This window comes from Pelecanus crispus, chromosome Z (genome assembly GCF_030463565.1).
Source record: "Pelecanus crispus isolate bPelCri1 chromosome Z, bPelCri1.pri, whole genome shotgun sequence".
Lineage (NCBI taxonomy): Eukaryota > Metazoa > Chordata > Aves > Pelecaniformes > Pelecanidae > Pelecanus > Pelecanus crispus.
In genome coordinates this window covers 69947879-69970325 of record NC_134676.1, presented here as the reverse complement: position 1 = coordinate 69970325, position 22447 = coordinate 69947879, and the positions used below count along the sequence as shown (strand labels likewise).

At 42.9% G+C, this 22447-nt stretch overlaps 1 protein-coding gene across 3 annotated transcripts in view; it reads right to left on the bottom strand.

Annotated features, from left to right (window-relative positions):
• Positions 1 to 1852: 1852 nt before the first annotated feature.
• Positions 1853 to 22447, bottom strand: part of MTAP (methylthioadenosine phosphorylase) — a 36817-nt gene continuing 16222 nt past the window's right edge. For 2 of the 3 annotated variants that reach the window (XM_075726334.1, XM_075726333.1), the window contains 4 exons: positions 10251 to 10353; positions 5751 to 5990; positions 4487 to 4609; positions 1853 to 2759 (listed from right to left, as the gene is read on the bottom strand). In XM_075726334.1, the coding sequence (XP_075582449.1) occupies positions 2721 to 2759; positions 4487 to 4609; positions 5751 to 5990; positions 10251 to 10353 (505 nt within the window). In that variant the 3' untranslated portion in view covers positions 1853 to 2720. The remainder of the gene's footprint in view (positions 2760 to 4486; positions 4610 to 5750; positions 5991 to 10250; positions 10354 to 22447) is intronic. The other variant, XM_075726335.1, reaches the window with a different exon arrangement.

Below are 22447 nucleotides of genomic sequence, written 5' to 3'. Positions count from 1 at the left end.
GGGCCCTTTGAAGCTCATCTAGCCCAATCCCCCTGCCATGGACACTGACATCTTTCACTAGATCAGGTTGCTCAAAGCCTCATCCAACCTGACTTCAAACACTTCCAACGATGGGGCTTCCACAACCTCTCAGGGCAACCTGTTCCAGTGTCTCACCACCCTCATTGTAAAAAAATTTCTTATGTCCAATCTAGATCTTTCAGTTTAAAACTGTTGCCCCTTGTCCTGACACTACAGACCCTGGTGAAAAGTCTCCCTCCACCTTTCTTATTGACAATGGCTTTAAGAATTGAACGGCTGCTGTAAGGTCTCCCTGAAGCCTTCTCTTCTCCAGGCTGAACAACCCCAACTCTCTCATCTTTTCTTCACAGGAGAGGTGTTCCATCCCACTGATCATTTTTGTGGCTCTCCTCTGGACCTGCTCCAACATGTCCATGTCTTTCCTGTGCTGAGGATGCCAGAGCTGGATGCAGTGCTCCAGCAAGGGTCTCACCAGAGCAGAGTAGAGGGGCAGAATCACCTCCCTTGACCTGCTGGCCACACTTCTTTTGATGCAGCCCAGGATACGGTTGGCTTTCTGGGCTGCGAGCACATGTTGCTGGCTCATGTCCAGCTTTTTGTCCACCAGTCCCCCAAGTCCTTCTCCACAGGGCTGCTCTCAATCCCTTCATCCCCCAGCCTGTACTGATATCGGGGGTTGCCCAACCCAGGTGCAGAACCTTGCACTTGGCCTTGTTGAACCTTGTGAGGTTCACATGGGCCCACCTCTCCAGCTTGTCCAGGTCCCTCTAGATGGCATCCCATCCCTCAGGCATGTCAACCGCACCACTCAGCTTGGTGTTATCCACAAACTCAACCCCACTATCTTACATCACTGAGGAAGATATTACATAGTATTGATCCCAGTACAGATCCTTGAAGGACACCATTCCTTACTGCTGCCCACTTGGACATTGGGCTATTGACTCTGACTCTTTGGACATGGCCGTCCAGCTAATTCCTTATCCTTACCTAGCATTACTTCCTAGCCCTGCACATGAAGATGAAGAATTTATAACAGAAATGTCTAACAAAAACCACTAACTATGGGCCTGCTCTGTGCCATACTGTCCTGTGACACTGTTTATATACTGACTCAGTATATAAAACAAGAAAATTAACCTAACAATTATGTTCATACGTCACTACAGAATGTAAAAAAAACCCAAATGGAAACCCAGAAACAACCTTCCCTTAGAACATCCAAATATGAACTTTATAGCTCCAGTCCATTTCACTAAAACTGTCTAGGGGGCAAAGATAACAGCAACAAAAAACATTTTTAAGGCCAGCCATCTGATTTGGTAGTAAAGGTAGTAAAACACGTTATATCTATAGCTTTCTTCCGGTCAAGCTTCAAGTTCTGGTTCCTGCAATCTAAGTTCTTTAAAAAAACACCAGGAAATACAGAAAGTTGTTGAAGCTATTTTCCCCAGTATCTGAAAAGCACCTGTACTGTTTTTGCTAGGGAGAATATGTCCAAACCTAAAGGCTTTCACAGCAGGAGACTGGGTGTTTAACAGAGCAAGACTAGCAAGCTAAAAAGCTTATGTACCTGCCTTTATTTTCCTCTGGATTAATTTCTTCTTTTTTTTTACATTACTGTGAGAATCTGTACCTTTCATGTTTCTGATCTTCCCCTTGCCTGGCTTGGATTACATTCTGATCCACTTCTGACTCAGCAATGCCTGTTGTTTCAGGGACTTAGAACCTTAAGTTCTAAGCAGCACAGTATTTTCTAAAAGTGGTCTTTCTAAAAGTGATGTTTACAAGGTATTACCACCAACCTTTTGCATGAATGGCAAAAGTCACTGTCAGACAAAACTCTCTAATGACTAGAAGGAAATAAAAAAATCAATTTCCACACAGTTTGGAGAAGCATGGGTTTCATTTGTTTTATTTACTAGACTAGAAGCAGAGGATTATTTTATTGAAGTCAAATTCAAAGCACTTGAGCACATTCATCACTTAGAAACTAAAATCAGAGTTGTTCAGATCAATGAAGCAGCAAAAGGCCAGCAGAGAGTTCAGGACCCTAGCAGCAAAGCACTTCTCTGTACTGTTCTGTAAGTCACAGCAGTACATCTTCAGGCACAAATTTGGCTTAGGCATTACCTAAATTTATTGTTATGAAGACATTAACTTGCCTCTATGCAGACCTTAACTTGCCTCACCACAATGTTTGAGACATTAACTCTTTCAGTCTCTCACACATGGGAAGCTAAAAAGTCCCTGACTTCAATTTTACTAGGGTAAGCACTAGTTAGCAACCACTAAAACACCGGTGTTAGCATTTTTCTCATCCTAAATCTGAAACACAGCCCTATGCCAGCTGCTAGGAAGGAAATTATCCCAGCTGAAACCAGGACACCTTTCTTCCATCAACTAAAAGATATCACTGAACAGAGGACGACAACTCACTACTGACTTTTTTCTTCAGCCACTGTCTGATCCAGCTTGAGAGTAAAGCTATTCTAAGTTTAAAACATACTCAAAATCTAACTGTAGCTATGTTATACGTTATAGAGCATGATACAGATTATAAAAGCTGTCTTACACTTTCTTATTGGTCAACATTTACTCCATTCTTGTATGCTTGTAACAATCTTTGAAGATATGGAAGTTCGAAAGTGATACACTCTTCCTTGTGAGGACCCAAACTTCAACATCCATGCAGGTTGTTACTGCTTTGGCAGGACGACCGAACACTGCACTGTTGCCTGAAATACAAAGTCAAAGTAGATGAATGCTTCCTCTGCCAACGCAGAGCAGAATTACTTTTCAGTGTAAAGGCAGACTACGTAGCTTCCACTTGGATTACAAACATGTGTAACTCTTTCAAAACCTATTTAAAGGTTTAAAGGACAACTTTTTAAACCTATGTAACAGGCTTACTGGTATTTAGAACAACAATCATATTGCAGAAACACTAAATTAAGGACTTTAGGCTTAGAGGCTACAAACGAAAAATTGCGCAGCTTGCTTTTCGTCCATGACACAACTTCCCAAAGACTGCAAAGGTGAAAAGTCAGTTACCTCTCACAAATGTACAGAGGGGACATGAAAGTAGTTGTTTCAGATAACCGGGTGAGAAAGAGTCATAAACATAATCCAAGATGTCCTAATAACAAGTAGGTTTTCTAGTGAGGAATCAGCAAAAGACTAATTTCAAGGATTTGGGTTGGACCCCCATGAACCTGACCTGGTAAAGTATGCTTAGAAGTCTCTGGGGCGATTTTTGCTTAATATGTCTTTCCTTTAACACACTGACTAAACTGGAGATGACAGTCACTGACAACAGAACCATATCGGAAACAAAACTGAAAATCTGATCCCAATCAGAAGATGTGGAAGATTTTTACAGCACATACAGTTCTGTTGATAGTTGAATTTCAGGGACGCACTTTCAGGTATATGAAGACATGACTTATGTCCTTACTCATCTTTCTTACCCATTCAAATTTCAGTCAACATAGTAATTTTCAGAAGAGAAAAAAAGAACCTAAGACAGGAGAGAGTCATCAGAGACTGGACTCTCTCAAGTTCCCTCAACAAGCTTCCTCCTTTTTAGACTGCTGCTGCTTCCACTAACAGAGATCCTTGTGGCCCACTTCTGTCTGCTCTCTGTCTTTCACATTCCAGTTCTCTTTCCCTGTCTCCCACACCATCTCAGTGTAATCCTCAGTTGCTCTTGTGCTTGACGCTCTTGTACTCTTGGAAGTGGCTAGTTGTCACAAAAAGCTTGTCAAGAAGATGGATAGACATCCAAACTATTTTAACATTGTTCTTTCCCTCTATGCTATAACCAGAATCTCAAGCATGCCTATGAAATAGAGGGGATGTAAAACATGTAAGTAAACTCTTGTCTAAGAAAAATTCTGCCTAAAAATTCCCTCACCAATGTATTTTGAAATGTTTTTCTTTTCCATTTTTTTTTCATGCACTGTGGATCTGAAACCTGTGGGAGTACACAGTTCTAATAATTTCAAACTGGTTATTACCCATATCTTCTAACAGACTCCTCTCCTTCTATGTATTAAAGAGAGCACAATGTTTTTGGTTTGGTTCAGTCTTCTCTGCTTGGCTCTTGGTTGTTCTAAGATCCAAGCTACAGCTGAGTAGAGGTACAGGTTTTTCATTTGGATACTCACACAGATTTGTATCTTACCTGTGCTATGAAGGGTACCACTTAATCAACCATATAACATGTCCTTTATTTTTTCACCTTTTGTAACACTTCCTGTAAAACTGAAGCTAGATGTTTGCAATAAAGCTTGTGAGAGTCTTAACAAATTTGTTTGCCTATCTGGAATGGATTTGGTTTGTTGAAGCATCTACTCTTAGGAAGTTATAATTTAAGCAGAAACATCTTGGAATGCATAAGTGTATTATGTGTACATATGCATACACTGTCCCCAGTACTCATCAGCGTCATGGATGTACTTACCTTCAGGGTGTGCAGGGTGTCGGTCCATTCCATGGAACCTATCTGAGGTATAGCAGTAAGGAGTATGCTAGTAGCCTTATTTGCATTCCCCTTCAGCGTCTTTAAAACTTTATCCACTGAAACCTAGAAATACAATAAAACTGAGTGGTGTCTCTCAATTTTGATGGCACAGGCCTTAAATACCCAAATAAATGTATTTAACTCGTACATCTCTAAGTGAAAAGATGAAGCCTTAAAATGCCACAATCTTTTTAGCCAGTAAAAACTTCTTTCCTCTGTGGGTGTATGTCTAATTGTATTTTACACAAATAGGAGAAATAAAGCAGATACATCGTTTTGCGCAGAGCTGCAAAAGAAAAAACACCAGACCAATTATGGGAAGACAAGCTCTTACACAGAGTTGATGAGCTTCATACACACCGACCCCCTGATTCAGACAAGAGGAGACAAAAGGTTTGGTAGTAGTGAGGCAAGTTTACGAAAATGAAAGGTATCAAAAATTTATTCTGTTCTTACTTTCACAATCATTCATCCAGAATAACTCCATGATACAGATGTAAGTAAGAACAGATTTAGTTCAGTGTTGTGGTTTAACCCCAGCCAGCAACTAAGCACTGCACAGCTGCTCGCTCACTCCCCTGCTGGTGAGAAGGGGGAGAGAATCAGAAGAGTAAAAGTGAGAAAACTCCTGGGTCGAGATAAAGACAGTTTAAATAGGGAAAGCAAAAGCCATGCATGCAAGCAAAGCAAAACAAGGAATCAATTCACTACTTCCCATTGGCAGGCAGGTGTTCAGCCACCCCCAAGAAAGCAGGGGTCCATCACGTGTAATGGTTACTTGGGAAGGCAAATGCCATCACTCTGAACATCCCCCCTTCCTCCTTCTTCCCTCAGCTTTCTATGCTGAGCATGATATCATATGGTATGGAACTTCCCTTTGGTCAGTTGGGGTCAGCTGTCCCAGCTGTGTCCCCTCCCAGCTTCTTGTGCACCCCCAGCCTGCTCACTGGTGGGGTGGGGTGAGGAGCAGAAAAGGCCTTGACTGTGTGTAAGCACTGCTCAGCAGGAACTAAAACATCCCTGTGTTACCAAGGCTTGTTTCCAGCACAAATCCAAAACATAGCCCCATGCTAGCTTCTATGAAGAAAATTGACTCTACCCGAGCCAAAACCAGCACATTCTCTATGTGATCTCTTATCAAAACCTACAGGTTCTCATCCAGATCCCTCAGGACAAGACCCAGAGGAAAAAAAGTTTCACTCACTGCTTCTTCATGTTCCTTCCAGCAGTCGTAATCTGTTGCCATGGCAATACTAGCATAACTCATTCCAGCTTCTTTCGCAAGAATCACTTCAGGCACTGTGGTCATGTTGATAACATCAGCTCCCCAGCTGCGAAACATCAAGCTTTCTGCTCGAGAACTGAAACGCGGGCCTTCGATTGTGATCATTGTCCCCTTGGAATGACACTGGAGCCCAAGCTTCTTGGCAGTCTCAATAAGAACCTGCAAAACATGCCAATATCAGGAAAAGGAAATAATTCCCCTGGTGCACTGCTTTTGCATGTCATCAAAAAACTCACATACAAAAGAAATTATGTTTATACAAAGCAGTCAAGCTTCATATGGCTACAGCTGTCAAAAACCAAGGATCAGTTTCAGTTTCCTCATCCAGCAAGAGAAATTAATAGCCCTACTAACAGGAATGATCTTGAACTCATCTGATTTTGCTAGTATCACTTGGATTACTGTTTTCAATGCAGACCAAGAAGATTAGAAAACAGAAATTTTTTTCATGATATTTAGGCTGTGCTTACACTGAGAACAGAATGGTGAAAATGCTCCACTGAGCACTACATTACCACATGGTGGAGTTGAGCTGGTGAGAACAGTAACAGAAAATTTACTTTTTGAAAGTAAAACTTTACAAGCATATACTTCAAACACTATCCTGCAAATCTGTAGAGAAATTATTACCACATTTTTCCATGCCAGTGACTGAGTTGTACACTTCACTTATACCATGTACTTCACATTAGTTGTAACTGTTCCAACTAGGACCTTGCATATGGCAGAATCATTATGACTTTCCCTCTTGATAAATGGCCTGGGTAACACCAGTTGATACAGTAGGAATAAGAGCGTACCAGCATGTGTAAATGGGACTAGGACACCCATAACAGTCCTGAGTAGGAAGGGGAAAGTAACTATGATGGCATCTGTTTAAAATGACCATCAACAGAGAAGTTTGAAAAGAAGTGTAAAAGCATCATGAAAAATTGTGACAGGACAGGAGACCTTCATAACACAGCAGCAGTGAAAACCTAGTCTGACACCACTAGAAGCTGCCTTGTCAGCATTCATGACCTTCACACAGGCCAGGTGCAGCAGCCTTCCTGCAAAACGCTGTGAGAAAACTGCACTCCAGCTGGTTGGCCAACCTGCTGTACATGGGTGCCACAAGCAGCGATACTTTGAGCGTGCTATGTGACCTCGTGGGGTGCCTCATCACCGGTGTGTGGATCAGTGGATTGTGTGGAGCAGCACAAGTACACGTAAAGCTGGAGTACCCAACATCTCCCACTGCAGACGCATGTAAACAGGTAAACCTGCACTCCCAGAAAAGGGTGGGTATGCATGTAACCCACATGTACTGGGGAAGGGTATTTGTGCAGGCAACTGTGTGAATATGGATGTAGGGGTAAAGCAGAGCTTCTGGGCACTAGCCACAGAAGGACACTTAGAAATTTGTAGGTGTTTATTAACATGCTGTAAGTTAATCTAATATTAATCACACGTAATATTGTGGTTTATTGCTGATATTCATTCTGAATGTATGATGCGCTGATTGCCAGTTAATTACACGTTGTTAATAAATCAATAGACAACTTCAATTGTGATTTGACTTGAATCACAGTTGAGCAGTATTTCCCTGAAACTCTTTACAAAGTTCCAACTTTTCTCCCTGTAAGATGATGCAGTAAGCCCCAGTTTCTGAAAGCAGTAATAACCAAGGCACCCTACGGTATTCAAAAGTTTGCAGTCGGAGAAAATATAAACTCCTTTCATTTAATTTACAGTGCATAAACCAAATAAAACAGAGTATTTTCACGTATTTGCAAAAATGCAATTTAATATAAAGTTTTCAGATGTTTTAATGCAAAATTCCTTAATTAGTTTATTACATGAATAGTTTTGGCTTTATTATTATTACATTTATCTATGAAATTCCTCTGAATTAGGATAAACTGGGCTGGAATGATCCCAACAATTCTCAATAGTTCCACGAAACAAGTTTGAGTCACTTTTATCTGGTATTTTCAAATTAAGTGAAAGTATCCCTTTTCAGCCTCGCTAAGAGCTCAAACCACATGTTCTTTAAAACATCTGTTACGCTGATTAGAATGCATAGGCTAATGAGATAATGATCACATGTGAGACTGGGAAGTACCTAAATGTTTTTTCTCTGTTTGAAAAAGAGCATTTCTCTGTTGGCTTTTCAAAAAATACAATATCCAAAGAAAACTGTCTCTAGCTACTTAACAATCGAATAAAAACTAGCCTTGGCATATGCTTCCTGCAACCTCAGGAAATGGCTTATGCATATCTACTTACCTTTTTTAAAAAATGAGAAAGAGACACAGTGTGAAGTACTGCCAATCACTTCAGTAATACCACTTTTTTGATCCATTTCAGAAAGCATAGTTAGCTTTCAATAAACTCCTTGTATCTGTTGTGACATGACATCATGCTCAAACTCAGTAAGCAACTATATGCCAACTAATCTTTGGTACGAGAATGTGGCTAGGCTCTTGTTGCATGAAAAATGAAAAGTATTTTGCATAATTTGCTGCTCAATGGAAGAAGGGCAAAAGCATGCGCATGTGTAATATATAGTGGTTTGTTTCCTCATGAGATTTAAAATGTCTTTACTTCATTGCAAAACACCTTGATACCCAGGGCACTGAAGCATTGTCTGCTATAAGTGCTGTGGACCTGCTGGGGGATCTCTCAAGACCACAGTGTGTCTGGCCAATTAACAAAAATAGCCTCTAATGACACTGAAGTGAATTGGTGACAAAAGCAGAATAGTTCAGTAGTACAATAATTTGTACATGCTCTGGGTACAGATTGGGCCACCTGCTTCACAAGTCAGCTTTGTCCTGCTCAGTGTAGTAACTGACTGCACAGAGAGCAAGTCTCTTAGATGGATATGACTGATTCTGTAAGCATTCCTGTGCCCCTAGAGAATGTACCTCCTTACAGCTTCTGATCAGAACATTCCACAACAGCACCAAAAGCATAGTTTAATCGTGAACTTCCCTTTTCCTCATGTCTAAGAATATGCTAAGGTGGCATATTTAATCACAGATACATTCCTCCCAGAAGCTTATAAAAGTGTTGAAAAACAGAGCAGTGTTTTACACTGCTTAGTCTAAGTAGTTTTGAAGCCTGGAAATCTTGAAGTGACAAAACTAAGAGCAACAAAACTAAGAGCAACAGTTAAGAATAAAAGGCTACTATAATTTGTCTTGTTTCATTTAAACTAACCCTTGACTCTCCACCACAATCCACTGCTGCAACACACACAGCCCAAATGCAATATTGTAATTTCTGTGAATGTTAAAGTACTATTTATTTAATTCTTTGTATTAAGTATGTAGAGTGCCTCTACCATAAGTACAGTTTTAGTCAGAACAAAAAGGAACTAATTCCTAATTCTATCTTCCTGCTTTGTCCACTTTGTTGCTCTCTTGGCTTGTTACCTGATGTCCTGGTTTCAGCTGGGATAGAGTTAATTTTCTTCCTAGTAGCTGCCATAGTGCTGTGGTTTGGATTTAGTAGGAGAAGAATGTTGATAACACGCTGATGTTTTAGTTGTTGCTAAGTAGTGCTAATGCTAGTCAAGGACTTTTCAGCTTCCCATGCTCTGCCAGGTGCACAAGAAACTGGGAGGGGGCACAGCCAGAAGAGTTGATCCAAACTGACCAAAGCAGTATTCCATACCATATGACGTCATGCTCAGTATAGAAACTGGGGGGGGTTGGCCGGGGAGCAGCGATCGCTGCTCAGGAACTGTCTGGGTATCGGTCGGCAGGTGGTGAGCAATTGCATTGTGCATCACTTGCTTTGTATATTATTATTATCATTATTATATTGTTATTATTATCATTACTATTTTACTGTATTTCAATTATTAAACTGTTCTTATTCCAACCCAGGAGTGTTTCTCACTCTTACTCCTCCAATTCTCTCCCCCATCCCATCGGGGTAGGGGCAGTGAGCGAGCGGCTGCGTGGTGCTTAGTTGCTGGCTGGGGCTAAACCATGACACCTGATAAATAAAGATCTTTTCTCCTGTTATTAAGACCCTGGGGAAATTCAAGTTGCCAGCTGATGTCTTCTGCATACCTCCCTTAGCACGACAGCTCCTATAGACACAAAATCTTTTACTTCCCATGTCTTCCAAATGTTAAATTTTTCCTTAATACCATGACATATCTGAAAAACAGGAATAAAAAAGATGCAGATTGCCTCTGTATTCTAAGAATCCATAATTCATAGAATCATAGAATACCAGGTTGGAAGGGACCTCAAGGATCGTCTGGTCCAACCTTTCTTGGCAAAAGCATGGTCTAGACAAGATGGCCCAGCACCCTGTCCAGCTGACTCTTAAAAGTGTCCAACGCTGGGGAATTACACCACTATATCACGAATAAGTGCCATAAAAATAACATTTCTAAATACCATTACAGAATTCACTGACCTCTCTGGTTTTGGTGCAGAATGGTTCTGCCATTGGAATATGACATACTCCTGGAAGAGTGGAATGCTGCCCATCGTATAAAGTACAATGTCTTTTAGTTGTCCTAGAAAAGGAGAAAACATACTTGGTGAGAAGAACAGGGAGAAAACAGAAGAGAAAGCAAGAAATTTACACAAACCCAAATCCAACATTCCTGAGAGGGAACAAAAGTATCAGTATGATATTAATGACCAAACTGCAATCCTGTTTTGCCTCTGTACAAACCTTTCAGAATTGAGCTCAAGAGTATAAAACTGTTACTCCAGTAGTACACTGTCAATCAATCAGAGAAAATGTATTGTTAACAAGACGCTGAAATGCTGATTTGTTCCTAAACAACACAAACAGCCACATTATGCTGCGATTCTACCCAAAAGAAATCAGTTAAATTTAATGGTCAGGCAAGTAATGTCTGAAAAAAAGAGCACAGTAAGCTTACAGGAAGGGAAGGAATCAAGTCTGAATTACCACAAAGCTAGTCAAAATAGAGCTTGTTCATATCATTGCTCTCCTACGCTGAAAGGATGGGAATTTATAAGAACAGCATCCTGAACAAAAGAGGTGTGAACTGAAATAGAAAAACCCTGGAACAGGATGTCTTCATGTTCTTAGAAAGATTACACACATGCACTGGCAGCTTGCAAGTAGAAGAATCCTTTTTCTCCATTCTTTCAATTGAGAAACTGTCTCCTTATATGGAAATAGTCAAACATGCTGCAGAAACTACCATCCAGCATACCATTTTGACAACTACTGGAGCTGTTACCTGCTATCACTTTACCTTCCAATGCACTGCTTCAAGCTAATTCAGCCAACTGGATGGCAAAAACCCTCTGGAACAAAATTCTTTAAGACATTCCCTTCTTTCCCACAGTGCGTCACATATTGTACTTTACAGGAGAAAAGGCAACAACCAAATTCAATCCATAATTAAAATAAAAAATTTCTGCTGGTAATACTGCTTGTAACAGTTCCCCACCCAACTGACTGGCAAATATTTAAAAGAAGGTTTTAAATACAAGTTACATGTTACATTTGAAACAGAAGAACCGACAGGGTAGCTTTAAGGACTTCAAGGATGAGATTATAAAATAGGAAAAGAGATCAGCAAATTAAAAACGTATGCAAAATGCGATACAGCTGTTAAAATCAGCTGAAACACTAATATTAATCTTTCCTTTATGGGACACTGAAGAGCTGCAAACAGCATGTATCTGATTTTACACACTTTTTTTCAGTGTATGCTAACAAATTATTTAGAATTGGAGGAAATGGGAAAAATCATAATCTATTTCCTGCATTACAGTATTTCAGATGTTCTTAAGTCAGGTCCTTTCACTCAGAAAAGCCCTGAGGAAAGCTCACATATGCACAAATATTAATCTCTGACTTTCAGATACCCTATGTTCTTTGGAGAGAACAGCCACATCACTACTTGGTCTAATAAAGAAATCCCACTACGTTTAGCACCATACGTACAAACCGCATGGAAGTAAGTAACAATGCTAAGACCCATGACTGCTCTGAGCAATGGACCATGTGTGTTTGCACTCAGAGTGCACCAATTTCTCTTCTGCATAGGTGGCTGCAACTCTGCAAAGGCCACGGCCATTCGCTATGGGGCCAGTTGATGTGTCTGTACATTGCTAGGCTTAGGGTGCAAATAAAGGCAGATTTGAACCAATCTCTGATTCTTGCTATCTAGGAAGTAATGGCTGGCACAGAGGAATGCCTTTTAGCCTCTCCTCCTTTCCGTAGCCCTGCTACTCAAGTGAGGAGTTGGCCATCCTGATCTGTTCCACTCACCTGTCTGCACGGTACAGGGCAGCAGCATGTAATTTTCACTGCCGCAATACCGTTCCTCTGTATCCCCTGCAGAGAGAATGAAGGTTACAGAATCACAGATGCCTTCCTGCCTTACTCCCCCAGAGACCAAAGAGCCAGAGAGCAAACGACAGTATCGGCCTAAGGCTCCTCTCATTACAGGGGTTTCAAGACCTTCCCCGTGTACCCTGAGTGGCTCCTTATGGAACCATCAGGAAACAAGAAATAAAGAACTCAACAGCCACTCTTCAAAGACAATCTGCTCCTTAGATCTCACAGTTTTAAATGTGGAGCAGTCCTCACGCCCTCCAGCAGAAGGAGAGCCTGCTTAACAACAGAGCACAACTGAATGTTATACAATTGCCTGATTGTTTACATAAAACCAGGAAGAACTCATCAAGTGCCTACCTAGAAACTAGCCACACTATTTGTAGTAGAAGCGCACAATCCAGACGGAACAAGGATAGCATGAAGGGAAAGCACAGAGATGCCCCCAGTGGGGGAGATCAGAAGCAGCACCTGAAAGCATTGGACTGGCAACTACAAGCAAGCGGCTAAGAGCCAGGGCTGCCTAGCTCCTGCTAGCCATCTGACCTCTGTAGGGTTCTGTGGAGAACCCCCACCAGACCCTCATGCTGCCTCTGTGCATAACAGTGGATGGTGGTACAGGAGAAAAGAGAATTCTTTCCCTGGGAAAAGGGCATGTATGTTTTTATGCATAACTGCTTGTGTATCAAGCTCAAGGATACAGTGGTACTCGTAGTGCAAGCAAACCCTTGCACTGTTGCATAGTTTTGCTGTGCCTGCCTTGCCCTTACCGCTTTTTCAAATTCAAAGCTGTTACATACTGCAATTTTGAAGGTGTGCCCAGAGTTTGTATTCCCCACCCTGCAGCAATAGCCACACTTTTAATCAGACAGTAAGGTGGCTTTCGCTCCTTTGTTTTGATTTTATCACAGTAACACAGTATTTTCTCGCAATGCTGACTATGACTGATGCTAGGAAGCAAAATACAACTCAAGTAAGTGAACAAACCAATCATTTCCATCTGTGATGAACAGTCCTCTACCACTTGCATCATCACCTTCTCCCTACTTTCAGTAGTGTTGAATTATCAACAGGCAATTAGTAAAGAGCAAAATGAAAATTCACACTGGCATCTGCTGTATAAAAAGCAGTCTCACCATGCTCTGCCTCTTCAGGGACACTGAAAGAAAATTCTCCCATGAAAAATTTTACAGAGTGTAACAATACTGTAATAATTGCAGCGGTGTACGTGACACAAAGAATTCAAACAATAAAGTTGGCAGCTGTTACAGGATTTCTTTTATGAAGCTATTTTCTGCATCTTCCCGACTGAGCTGAGTCATCTAAGTAAGCAGTTACCTTCTTACTCTTCTTTTCCTAGCAAACCAAACAGAAAGTATTAAAAAGCTAATCAGTCTGATCCAGCCAGGTGACTAACAGCACTGTAATAAACTAACAGTAGCCAAAGGCATAAAAAAAATTCTTCCAGGTTTTTTTTTTTAGTCACTTGTTTCAAAGAAGAGAACAACTGTTGTAGCCCACAATAGTACCTGTGGTTACTTCTGGATTTAGAAGTAGGGAGAACACCATGCAAATATTTTGGTACTTATTCAACAAAATATCTTTTATTGTTTAAACACACACACTAATAGATAAGCATAAAGAAAGCAGAGACCCTATATACAAAATAAAACACTTACTAGGAGTGCTAGTGATCTGCAGAATTAAGGTCTCAAAAGCTTGGAAATGCTATATAGTTCTAATTGCACCTATTCAGTGTTCCCCACTATAAGTCAAACCTATGCGCTAAACTAGGCAGAAGTCCTACACAACTCAATATATTGAGATCCTGTCATTAATGTCACAGTATGAATGCCCAAAGGGAACAAATTACAATTGTTGCCTACAGCTTTCTGCTCAGTTCTAGCTCTTCTCTCATTCCCATTCACTATTCCTTCTTCTTGCTTGTCATGGTTTTGGCTGGGATAGAGTTAATTTTCTTCCAGTAGCTGCCATAGTGCTGTGGTTTGGATTTAGTAGGAGAAGAATGCTGATAGCACACTGATGTTTTAATTGTTGCTAAGTAGTGCTAATGCTAGTCAAGGACTTTTCAGCTTCCCATGCTCTGCCAGGTGCACAAGAAACTGGGAGGGGGCACAGCCAGAAGAGTTGATCCAAACTGACCAAAGGGCTATTCCATACCATATGACGTCATGCTCAGTATAGAAACTGGGGGGGGTTGGCCGGGGAGCAGCGATCGCTGCTCGGGAACTGTCTGGGTATCGGTCGGCGGGTGGTGAGCAATTGCATTGTGCATCACTTGCTTTGTATATTATTATTATCATTATTGTATTGTTATTATTATCATTACTATTTTACTGTATTTCAATTATTAAACTGTTTTTATCTCAACCCAGGAGTGTTTTCTCAGTCTTACTCCTCTGATTCTCTCCCCCATCCCATTGGGGTAGGGGGAGTGAGCAAGCGGCTGCATGGTGCTTAGTTGCTGGCTGGGGCTAAACCATGACAGTCATTTTTGGCACCCAACGTCAGGCACAAAGGGTTTGAGATAATAACAGATTAACCAGAGTGTATTAAGGAATCTGTTAACAGTTGCCAGTCATGATATTAGTTCATCTGATCTGTACCACGTTCTTTTCTTTGCTGTACATGTTAAAGCTTGGTGTTGTTTTGTGCGGTGTGCTATGCTCTGCAGTGATTAATGATGTTTTGCTTGGGAGGTTCCTTATCAAAACCCTGACCTTGAGCATTGTTTGGTATCTGGGTTTCATACACAAGTCATTACTGTACTTCATGTACTACCTCATGGAGAGAGTTAGCAATTATACCTTTTCCTCGGAGGTTTGTTGTGGAGGAAGTACAGAATGGCACCTTCACTACCGTCTTCTATAATGCTTCCTCCCTCATTACAAAAACTTTTCAGTATTTTGAACATCCCTGGGCAGTTAAGATACTTCTATTGATACTTCTTGGGAATATTGTTTCAGTTTTGACAAAGGTTAGTAAGCAATTTAAGAATATCATCCAGAGATCTGCCCCAAGGCTGGAGAGTTATGAGTGGCAGGGTGTGTGGGATTGTATGGGCAAGTACCTAGGACAGTGGGCACCTCCAGTGTTTTGGAACTTCACCCCTGAACAAGTGCAGAATCCTGAAGAATTAGTAAAGTATTTGAAAAAAGTATGTTGTCACCCTGGCAACTCCAAAGAGACACAAATCATTGCAACACGCTGGGGGCTGGACCATGCCTATTGAGCCCTGTTCATCGCTATTCAGAACCCTCAAGGGAAAGAGAAGGTCTCTGGATCTGATGACAAAACAACAGGCACTGCAGCTACTCCAACCACAGCCACAGGTACTGCAGCTACTCCAACCCCTGTGACAGACACCGTGGCTAAAACAGAGAACCAACCCGTGCCAGTATCAGTTGCCCCTATACAGAAGACAAAATACACAAGAAAACCAGCTTGTTTAGTAAGGGATGAAGATGAACCAGGGCCTTCATGAGAACCAGAGGAGGAAGAACCCATAAATGAGATGGTAACCACCTAATCCCTATCCCTCAGTGAGCTGCAAGATATGCGAAAAGACTTCAGTTGTCATCCAGGTGAGCACATCATCACCTGGCTGCTCCGATGCTGGGATAATAGGGCCAGTAGCCCGGATTTAGAGTGTAAGGAAGCCAAGCAGCTGGGATCCCTTTCTAGGGAAGGGGGCATTGACAAAGCAATTGGAAAAGGGGCAAAAACGCTCAGCCTCTGGAGGCGACTTCTGTCAAGCGTGAAGGAAAGGTATCCCTTCAAGGAGGATGTTATATATCACCCAGGCAAATGGACCACCACAGAGAAGGGTATTCAGTAGCTGAGGGAATTAGGTGTGTTGGAGGTGATTTATAGTGACCTGAATGGCGAGCAGTTACCTAAAGATCCAGATGAAGTCAGGTGCACACGAAACCATGTGGCGGAAGGTGGTACAGAACGCACCAACATCATATGCCAACTCGTTGGCAATGCTGGCCTGGAAAGATGACAAGACACCAACGGTGGATGAAGTGGCTGGCCGACTCCGGGAATACGAAGAAACTATCTCTTCCTCCCTACGGGCCTGTGTCTCGGCTGTGGAAAAACTGTCTGAAAAAATGTGCCAAGCGTTCCAACAACTCAGAGAGGATCTGTCCTACTCCCCACCTGTACAGACCAGTGTCTCAGCCATTAGGAGTCAACATCCTCATGCTCAAGAGAGAAGGTACAGAGGATACACAGCACGGGGCACCCTGTGGTTTTACCTGCGTGATCACGGAGAGGACACGAGGAAGTGGGATGGAAAATCCACCTCGACCCTAGAGGCACAGGTGCATGAGTTGCAAGGAAAAAATATTACAAAAGGCTGTTCTCCCAAGAAAATCGCAGCTCCAGTTTCCAGTGAGCAGTTCCCCAGACAGAGTAAGAGGGCTAATTTTACTTCTGATCTTAATCAAGGGACTTTCGATTCACATTTACAAGGAGTGAACAACGAATACTGTGACCAGTGTTAGAGGGGCCCTGCCTCCTGCCAGGTGGAGGAAAGGGACAATTGGGTTTACTGGACTGTGTGGATTCGATGGCCTGGAACATCAGACCCACAGGAGTATAAGGCTCTAGTGGACACTGGTGCACAGTGCACCCTAATGCCATCGAGCTATAAAGGGGCAGAACCCATCTGTATTTCTGGAGTGACAGGGGGATCCCAACAGCTCACTGTACTGGAAGCTGAAGTGAGCCTAACTGGGAATGAGTGGCAAAAGCACCCCATTGTGACTGGCCCAGATGCTCCGTGTATCCTTGGCATAAACTACCTCAGGAGAGGGTATTTCAAGGACCCAAAAGGGTACCGGTGGGCTTTTGGTGTAGCTGCCTTGGGGATGGAGGAAATTAAACAGCTGTCCACCTTGCCCGGTCTCTCGGAGGACCCTTCTATTGTGGGGTTGCTGAAGGCTGAAGAACAACGGGTGCCAATCGCTACCACAACAGTGCACCAGAGGCAATATCGCACCAACCGAGACTCCCTGATTCCCATCCATAACCTGATTCGTCAACTGGAGAGCCAAGGAGTGATCAGCAAGACTCGCTCACCCTTTAACAGTCCCATATGGCCAGTGTGAAAGTCTAATGGGGAGTGGAGACTAACAGTGGACTATCGTGGCCTGAATGAAGTTACACACTGAGTGCTGCTGTGCCGGACATGCTAGAACTTCAGTACGAACTGGAGTCAAAGGCAGCCAAGTGGTATGCCACAATTGACATCGCTAATGCATTTTTCTCTATTCCTTTGGCAGCACAGTGCAGGCCACAGTTTGCTTTTACCTGGAGGGGTGTCCAGTAGACCTGGAACTGACTGCCCCAGGGGTGGAAGCACAGCCCCACCATTTGCCATGGACTGATCCAGACTGCACTGGAACAGGGTGAAGCTCCAGAACATCTGCAGTATACTGATGATATCATTGTGTGGGGCAATACAGCAGAAGAAGTTTTTAACAAGGGAAAGAAAATAGTCCAAATCCTTCGGAAGGCTGGTTTTGCCATCAAACAAAGTAAGGTCAAGGGACCTGCACAGGAGATCCACTTTTTAGGAATAAAATGGCAAGATGGACATTGTCAGATCCCAATGGATGTGATCGACAAAATAACAGCTATGTCCCCACCAACTAGCAAAAAGGAAACACAAGCTTTCTTAGGCGTTGTGGGTTTTTGGAGAATGCATATTCCAAATTACAGTCTGATCGTAAGCCCTCTCTATCAAGTGACCCGGAAGAAGAACCATTTTAAATGGGGCCCTGAGCAACAACAAGCCTTGGAACAAATTAAACGGGAGATAGTTCATGCAGTAGCCCTTGGGCCAGTCTGGGCAGGGCAGGATGTTAAAAATGTGCTCTACACCACAGCCGGGGAGAATGGCCCTACCTGGAGCCTCTGGCAGAAAGCACCAGGGGAGACTCGAGGTCGACCCCTAGGGTTTTGGAGTCGGGGATACAGAGGATCCGAAGCCTGCTATACTCCAACTGAGAAAGAGATATTGGCAGCGTATGAAGAAGTTCGAGCTGCTTCAGAAGTGGTTGGTACTGAAGCACAGCTCCTGCTTGGCACCCCGACTGCTGGTGCTGGGCTGGATGTTCAAAGGCAGGGTCCCCTCTACACATCATGCAACTGATGCTATGTGGAGTAAGTGGGTGGCACTAATCACACAACGGGCTCAAATAGGAAACCCCAGTCACCCAGGAATCTTCGAAGTGATCATGGACTGGCCAGAAGGCAAAAACTTTAGACTATCACAAGAGGAAGAGGTGACACATGCTGAAGAGGCCCCACTCTACAATAAATTGCCAGAAAATGAAAAGCAATATGCCCTGTTCACTGATGGGTCCTGTCGTCTTGTGGGAAAGCATCAAAGGTGGAAAGCTGCTGTATGGAGTCCTATATGACAAGTTGCAGAAACTGCTGAAGGAGAAGGGGAGTCGAGTCAGTTCGCAGAGGTGAAAGCCATCCAGCTGGCTTCAGATACTGCTGAATGAGAAAAGTGTCCACTACTTTATCTCTATACTGACTCATGGATGGTGTCAAGTGCCCTGTGGGTGTGGTTGCAGCAATGGAAGCAGAGCAGCTGGCAGCACAGAGGCAAACCCATCTGGGCTGCCGCATTGTGGCAAGATATTGCTGCCTGGGTAGAGAACCTGGCTGTAAAAGTACGTCACATAGATGCTCATGTACCCAAGAGTCGGGCCACTGAGGAACATCAAAACAACCAGCAGGTGGATCAGGCTGCTAAGATTGAAGTGGCTCAGGTGGATCTGGACTGGCAAAATAAGGGTGAATTATTTACAGCTTGGTGGGCCCATGACACCTCAGGCCATCAAGGAAGAGATGCAACATATAGATGGGCTCGTGATCGAGGGGTGGACTTAACTATGGACAGTATTGCACAGGTTATTCATGAGTGTGAAACATGCGCTGCAATCAAGCAAGCCAAATGGTTCGAGCCCCGCTGGTATAGTGAACGATGGCTAAAATATAAATATGGGGAGGCCTGGCAGATTGATTGTATCACACTCCCACAAGCCCGCCAAGGCAAGCGCTATGTGCTCACCATGGTGCAAGCAACAACTGGATGGCTGGAAACATATCCCGTGCCCCATGCCACCACCCAGAACACCATCCTGGACCTTGAAAAGCAACTCCTGTGGCGACACAGCACCCCAGAAAGAATCGAGTCAGACAACGGGACTCATTTCTGAAACAACCTCATAGATACCTGGGCCAAAGAGCACAGCATTGAGTGGGTATATCACATCCCTTACCATGCACCAGCCTCCGGGAAAATCGAACGATACAATGAACTGTTAAAGACTACCCTGAGAGCAATAGGTGGCGGGACATTCAAACACTGGGATACACATTTGGCAAAAGCCACCTGGTTAGTCAACACCAGGGGATCTGCCAATCGAGCTGGCCCTGCCCAATCAAAACTTTTACGTACTGTAGAAGGAGATAAAGTCCCTGTAGTGCGTACAAAAAATATGCTGGGGAAGACAGTCTGGGTTACTTCCCCCTCTGGCAAAGGCAGACCCATTCGTGGGATTGCTTTTGCTCAAGGACCTGGGTGCGCTTGGAGGGTGATGCGAAAGGATGAGGAATTCCAATGTGCACCTCAAGGGAATTTGATTTTGGGTGAAAATAGTCAATGAACTGAACTGTATGATGTTAATTGCTATATAATACTGTATGTTATCTCTTTACTGTATGTTATCTCTCAACTGTATGTTAATATAATAATACAGTATAATGTTAATATAATAATATAGTATGTTAACGTTAAGTATATAATACTGTATGTTATGGTTGCTGTATGCTACATCAATGGTATTACAGTAAGAATTGCCCAGCTTAACGAAAATGAACTTTGATGAAACTGTGTTGGAATGAGAACTGGCTTCAGCATGCAACAATCCAACACCACACACCACCTCTCCTGCTCTGAAAGACTGTGATGACAGATGGAACCCAAAGTCATGGACTAAATAAACTCAGTGGACATTTTAGAGGGATGGCCCATAGACGAAGGGAATGATATCTGTGTGTATATATCAAGGTAGGGAAACTGGTGGTGATTAATTAGCATGCATTGGAAAGGAGTAGGACCTGTGCATGACATAGATGGTACAGAATAAAGGGTGGTTTCGGCTGGCATAGAATAAATTTTCTTCATAGTAGCTGGCATAGTGCTGTGTTTTGGATTTAGTAGGAGAAGAATGCTGATAACACACTGATGTTTTAGTTGTTGCTAAGTAGTGCTAATGCTAGTCAAGGACTTTGCAGCTTCCCATGCTCTGCCAGGTGCACAAGAAACTGGGAGGGGGCACAGCCAGAAGAGTTGATCCAAACTGACCAAAGCAGTATTCCATACCATATGACATCATGCTCAGTATATAAACTGGGGGGGTTGGCCGGGGAGCAGCGATCGCTGCTCGGGAACTGTCTGGGTATCAGTCAGCAGGTGGTGAGCAATTGCATTGTGCATCACTTACTTTGTATATTATTATTATTATTATTATTACTACTATCATTATTGTATTGTTATTATTATCATTACTATTTTACTGTATTTCAATTATTAAACTGTTTTTATCTCAACCCAGGAGTGTTTTCTCAGTCTTACTCCTCCGATTCACTTCCCCATCCCATCAGGGCAGGGGGACTGAGTGAGCCTGGTGCTTAGTTGCTGGCTGGGGCTAAACCACGACATTGTTTCATACCTGAAAGGAGAATCATGATGTGCTCCCTAAAGCCCAGGTAACAAAAAGTACCTGGACACCTACAAGGCACTGATTTTAATAGCAGCTTGAGTAAATCCTTCCCATCTAGACCCAAGCCTCTTTCCTATGTAGTGCTTGGCATGAGTCAATCACTATACAGAAGCCAGGGTACCTTTCAACAAAAATAACCAACTGTTTTTGCAGCTTTAACCAGTGCCGCCTTCTTTCCAAGACTGCTGACATAGTTTGTTTGCAGGACCCTGATCTTTCATTAGAAGGTATTTCAGAAAAATTGCATCTTTTCAGACTTTGGTGGACAATTAATCTATTTTGTCCCATGAAGGTTATCTTCCTGTCAGCAGCATTGTTTTCATAATGATTTATGATATATAATGGAATCACTCTTACAGATGATACAACCCTGTGAAAGGCAAAAATGCAGACCCTACCTCCAAAGAACCAGCAGTCTAACACCCACTGGCAAACACCATCAGCGAAAAAGACTTATCACAGAAATCAAATTGTCAAATGAATCAGAAAACTGACAAGTCATAATAGTCTGTATTAAAGGGCAAGCTAGTCATGAATTTAAAATTCATATTAGATATTGTTTTCCACACTGAAATATTGTCATGTGCTTTTCTGAGAAGCATCTTGGTTTCCTGAAGCCATGAAACAAGTCCCTACAAGTTCCCATTCTTCTACACCAAAATGAAAACTTACGTGCCCAAATGAAACACTGCTCATATATGGGCTATGCCATTATTACTGGTGACCATCGGAATAAACTCTAAAGGAAGACACAGATCACACAATCACAGAATGGTTGAGGTTAGAAGGGACCTCTGGAGGTCATCTGGTACAACCCCCTGCTCAAGCAGGCCACTGAGAACTGGCTGCCCAGGACCATGTCCAGGTGGCTTTTGAATATCTCCAAGCAGGGAGACTCCACCACCTCTCTAGGCAACCTGTGCCAGTGCTTGGTCACTCACACAGTGAAAAAGTGTTCCTAATATTCAGAGGGAACCTCCTGTGTTTCAGTTTGTGCCCACTGCCTCTGGCCCTGGCCCTGGGCACTAATAGAAAGAGCCTGGCTCTGTCTCTTTGCAACCTCCCTTCCAGTCTTTGTATACATTGATGAGATCCCTCTTGAATCTTCTCCAGGCTGAACAGTCCCGGCTCTCTCAGCCTTTCCTCATAGGAGAGATGCTCCAGCCCCTTCGGTATCTTCGTGGCCCTTTGCTGGACTCTCTCCAGTATGTACGTGTCTCTCTTGTATTGGGGAGCCCCAAACCAGAGACAGCACTCCAGGGGTGGCCTCACCAGTGCTGAGTGGAGAGGAAGAAGGATCACCTCCCTTGACCTGCTGGCAACACCCCTACTAATGCAGCCCAAGATACTACTTGCCTTCTTTGCTGCAATGTAAATGACCCCTGTCCTTTCACTCATCTTCGCATCACATAAATACACTGATTTGTTCTACAACCGTTTTTTTTCCCTTCT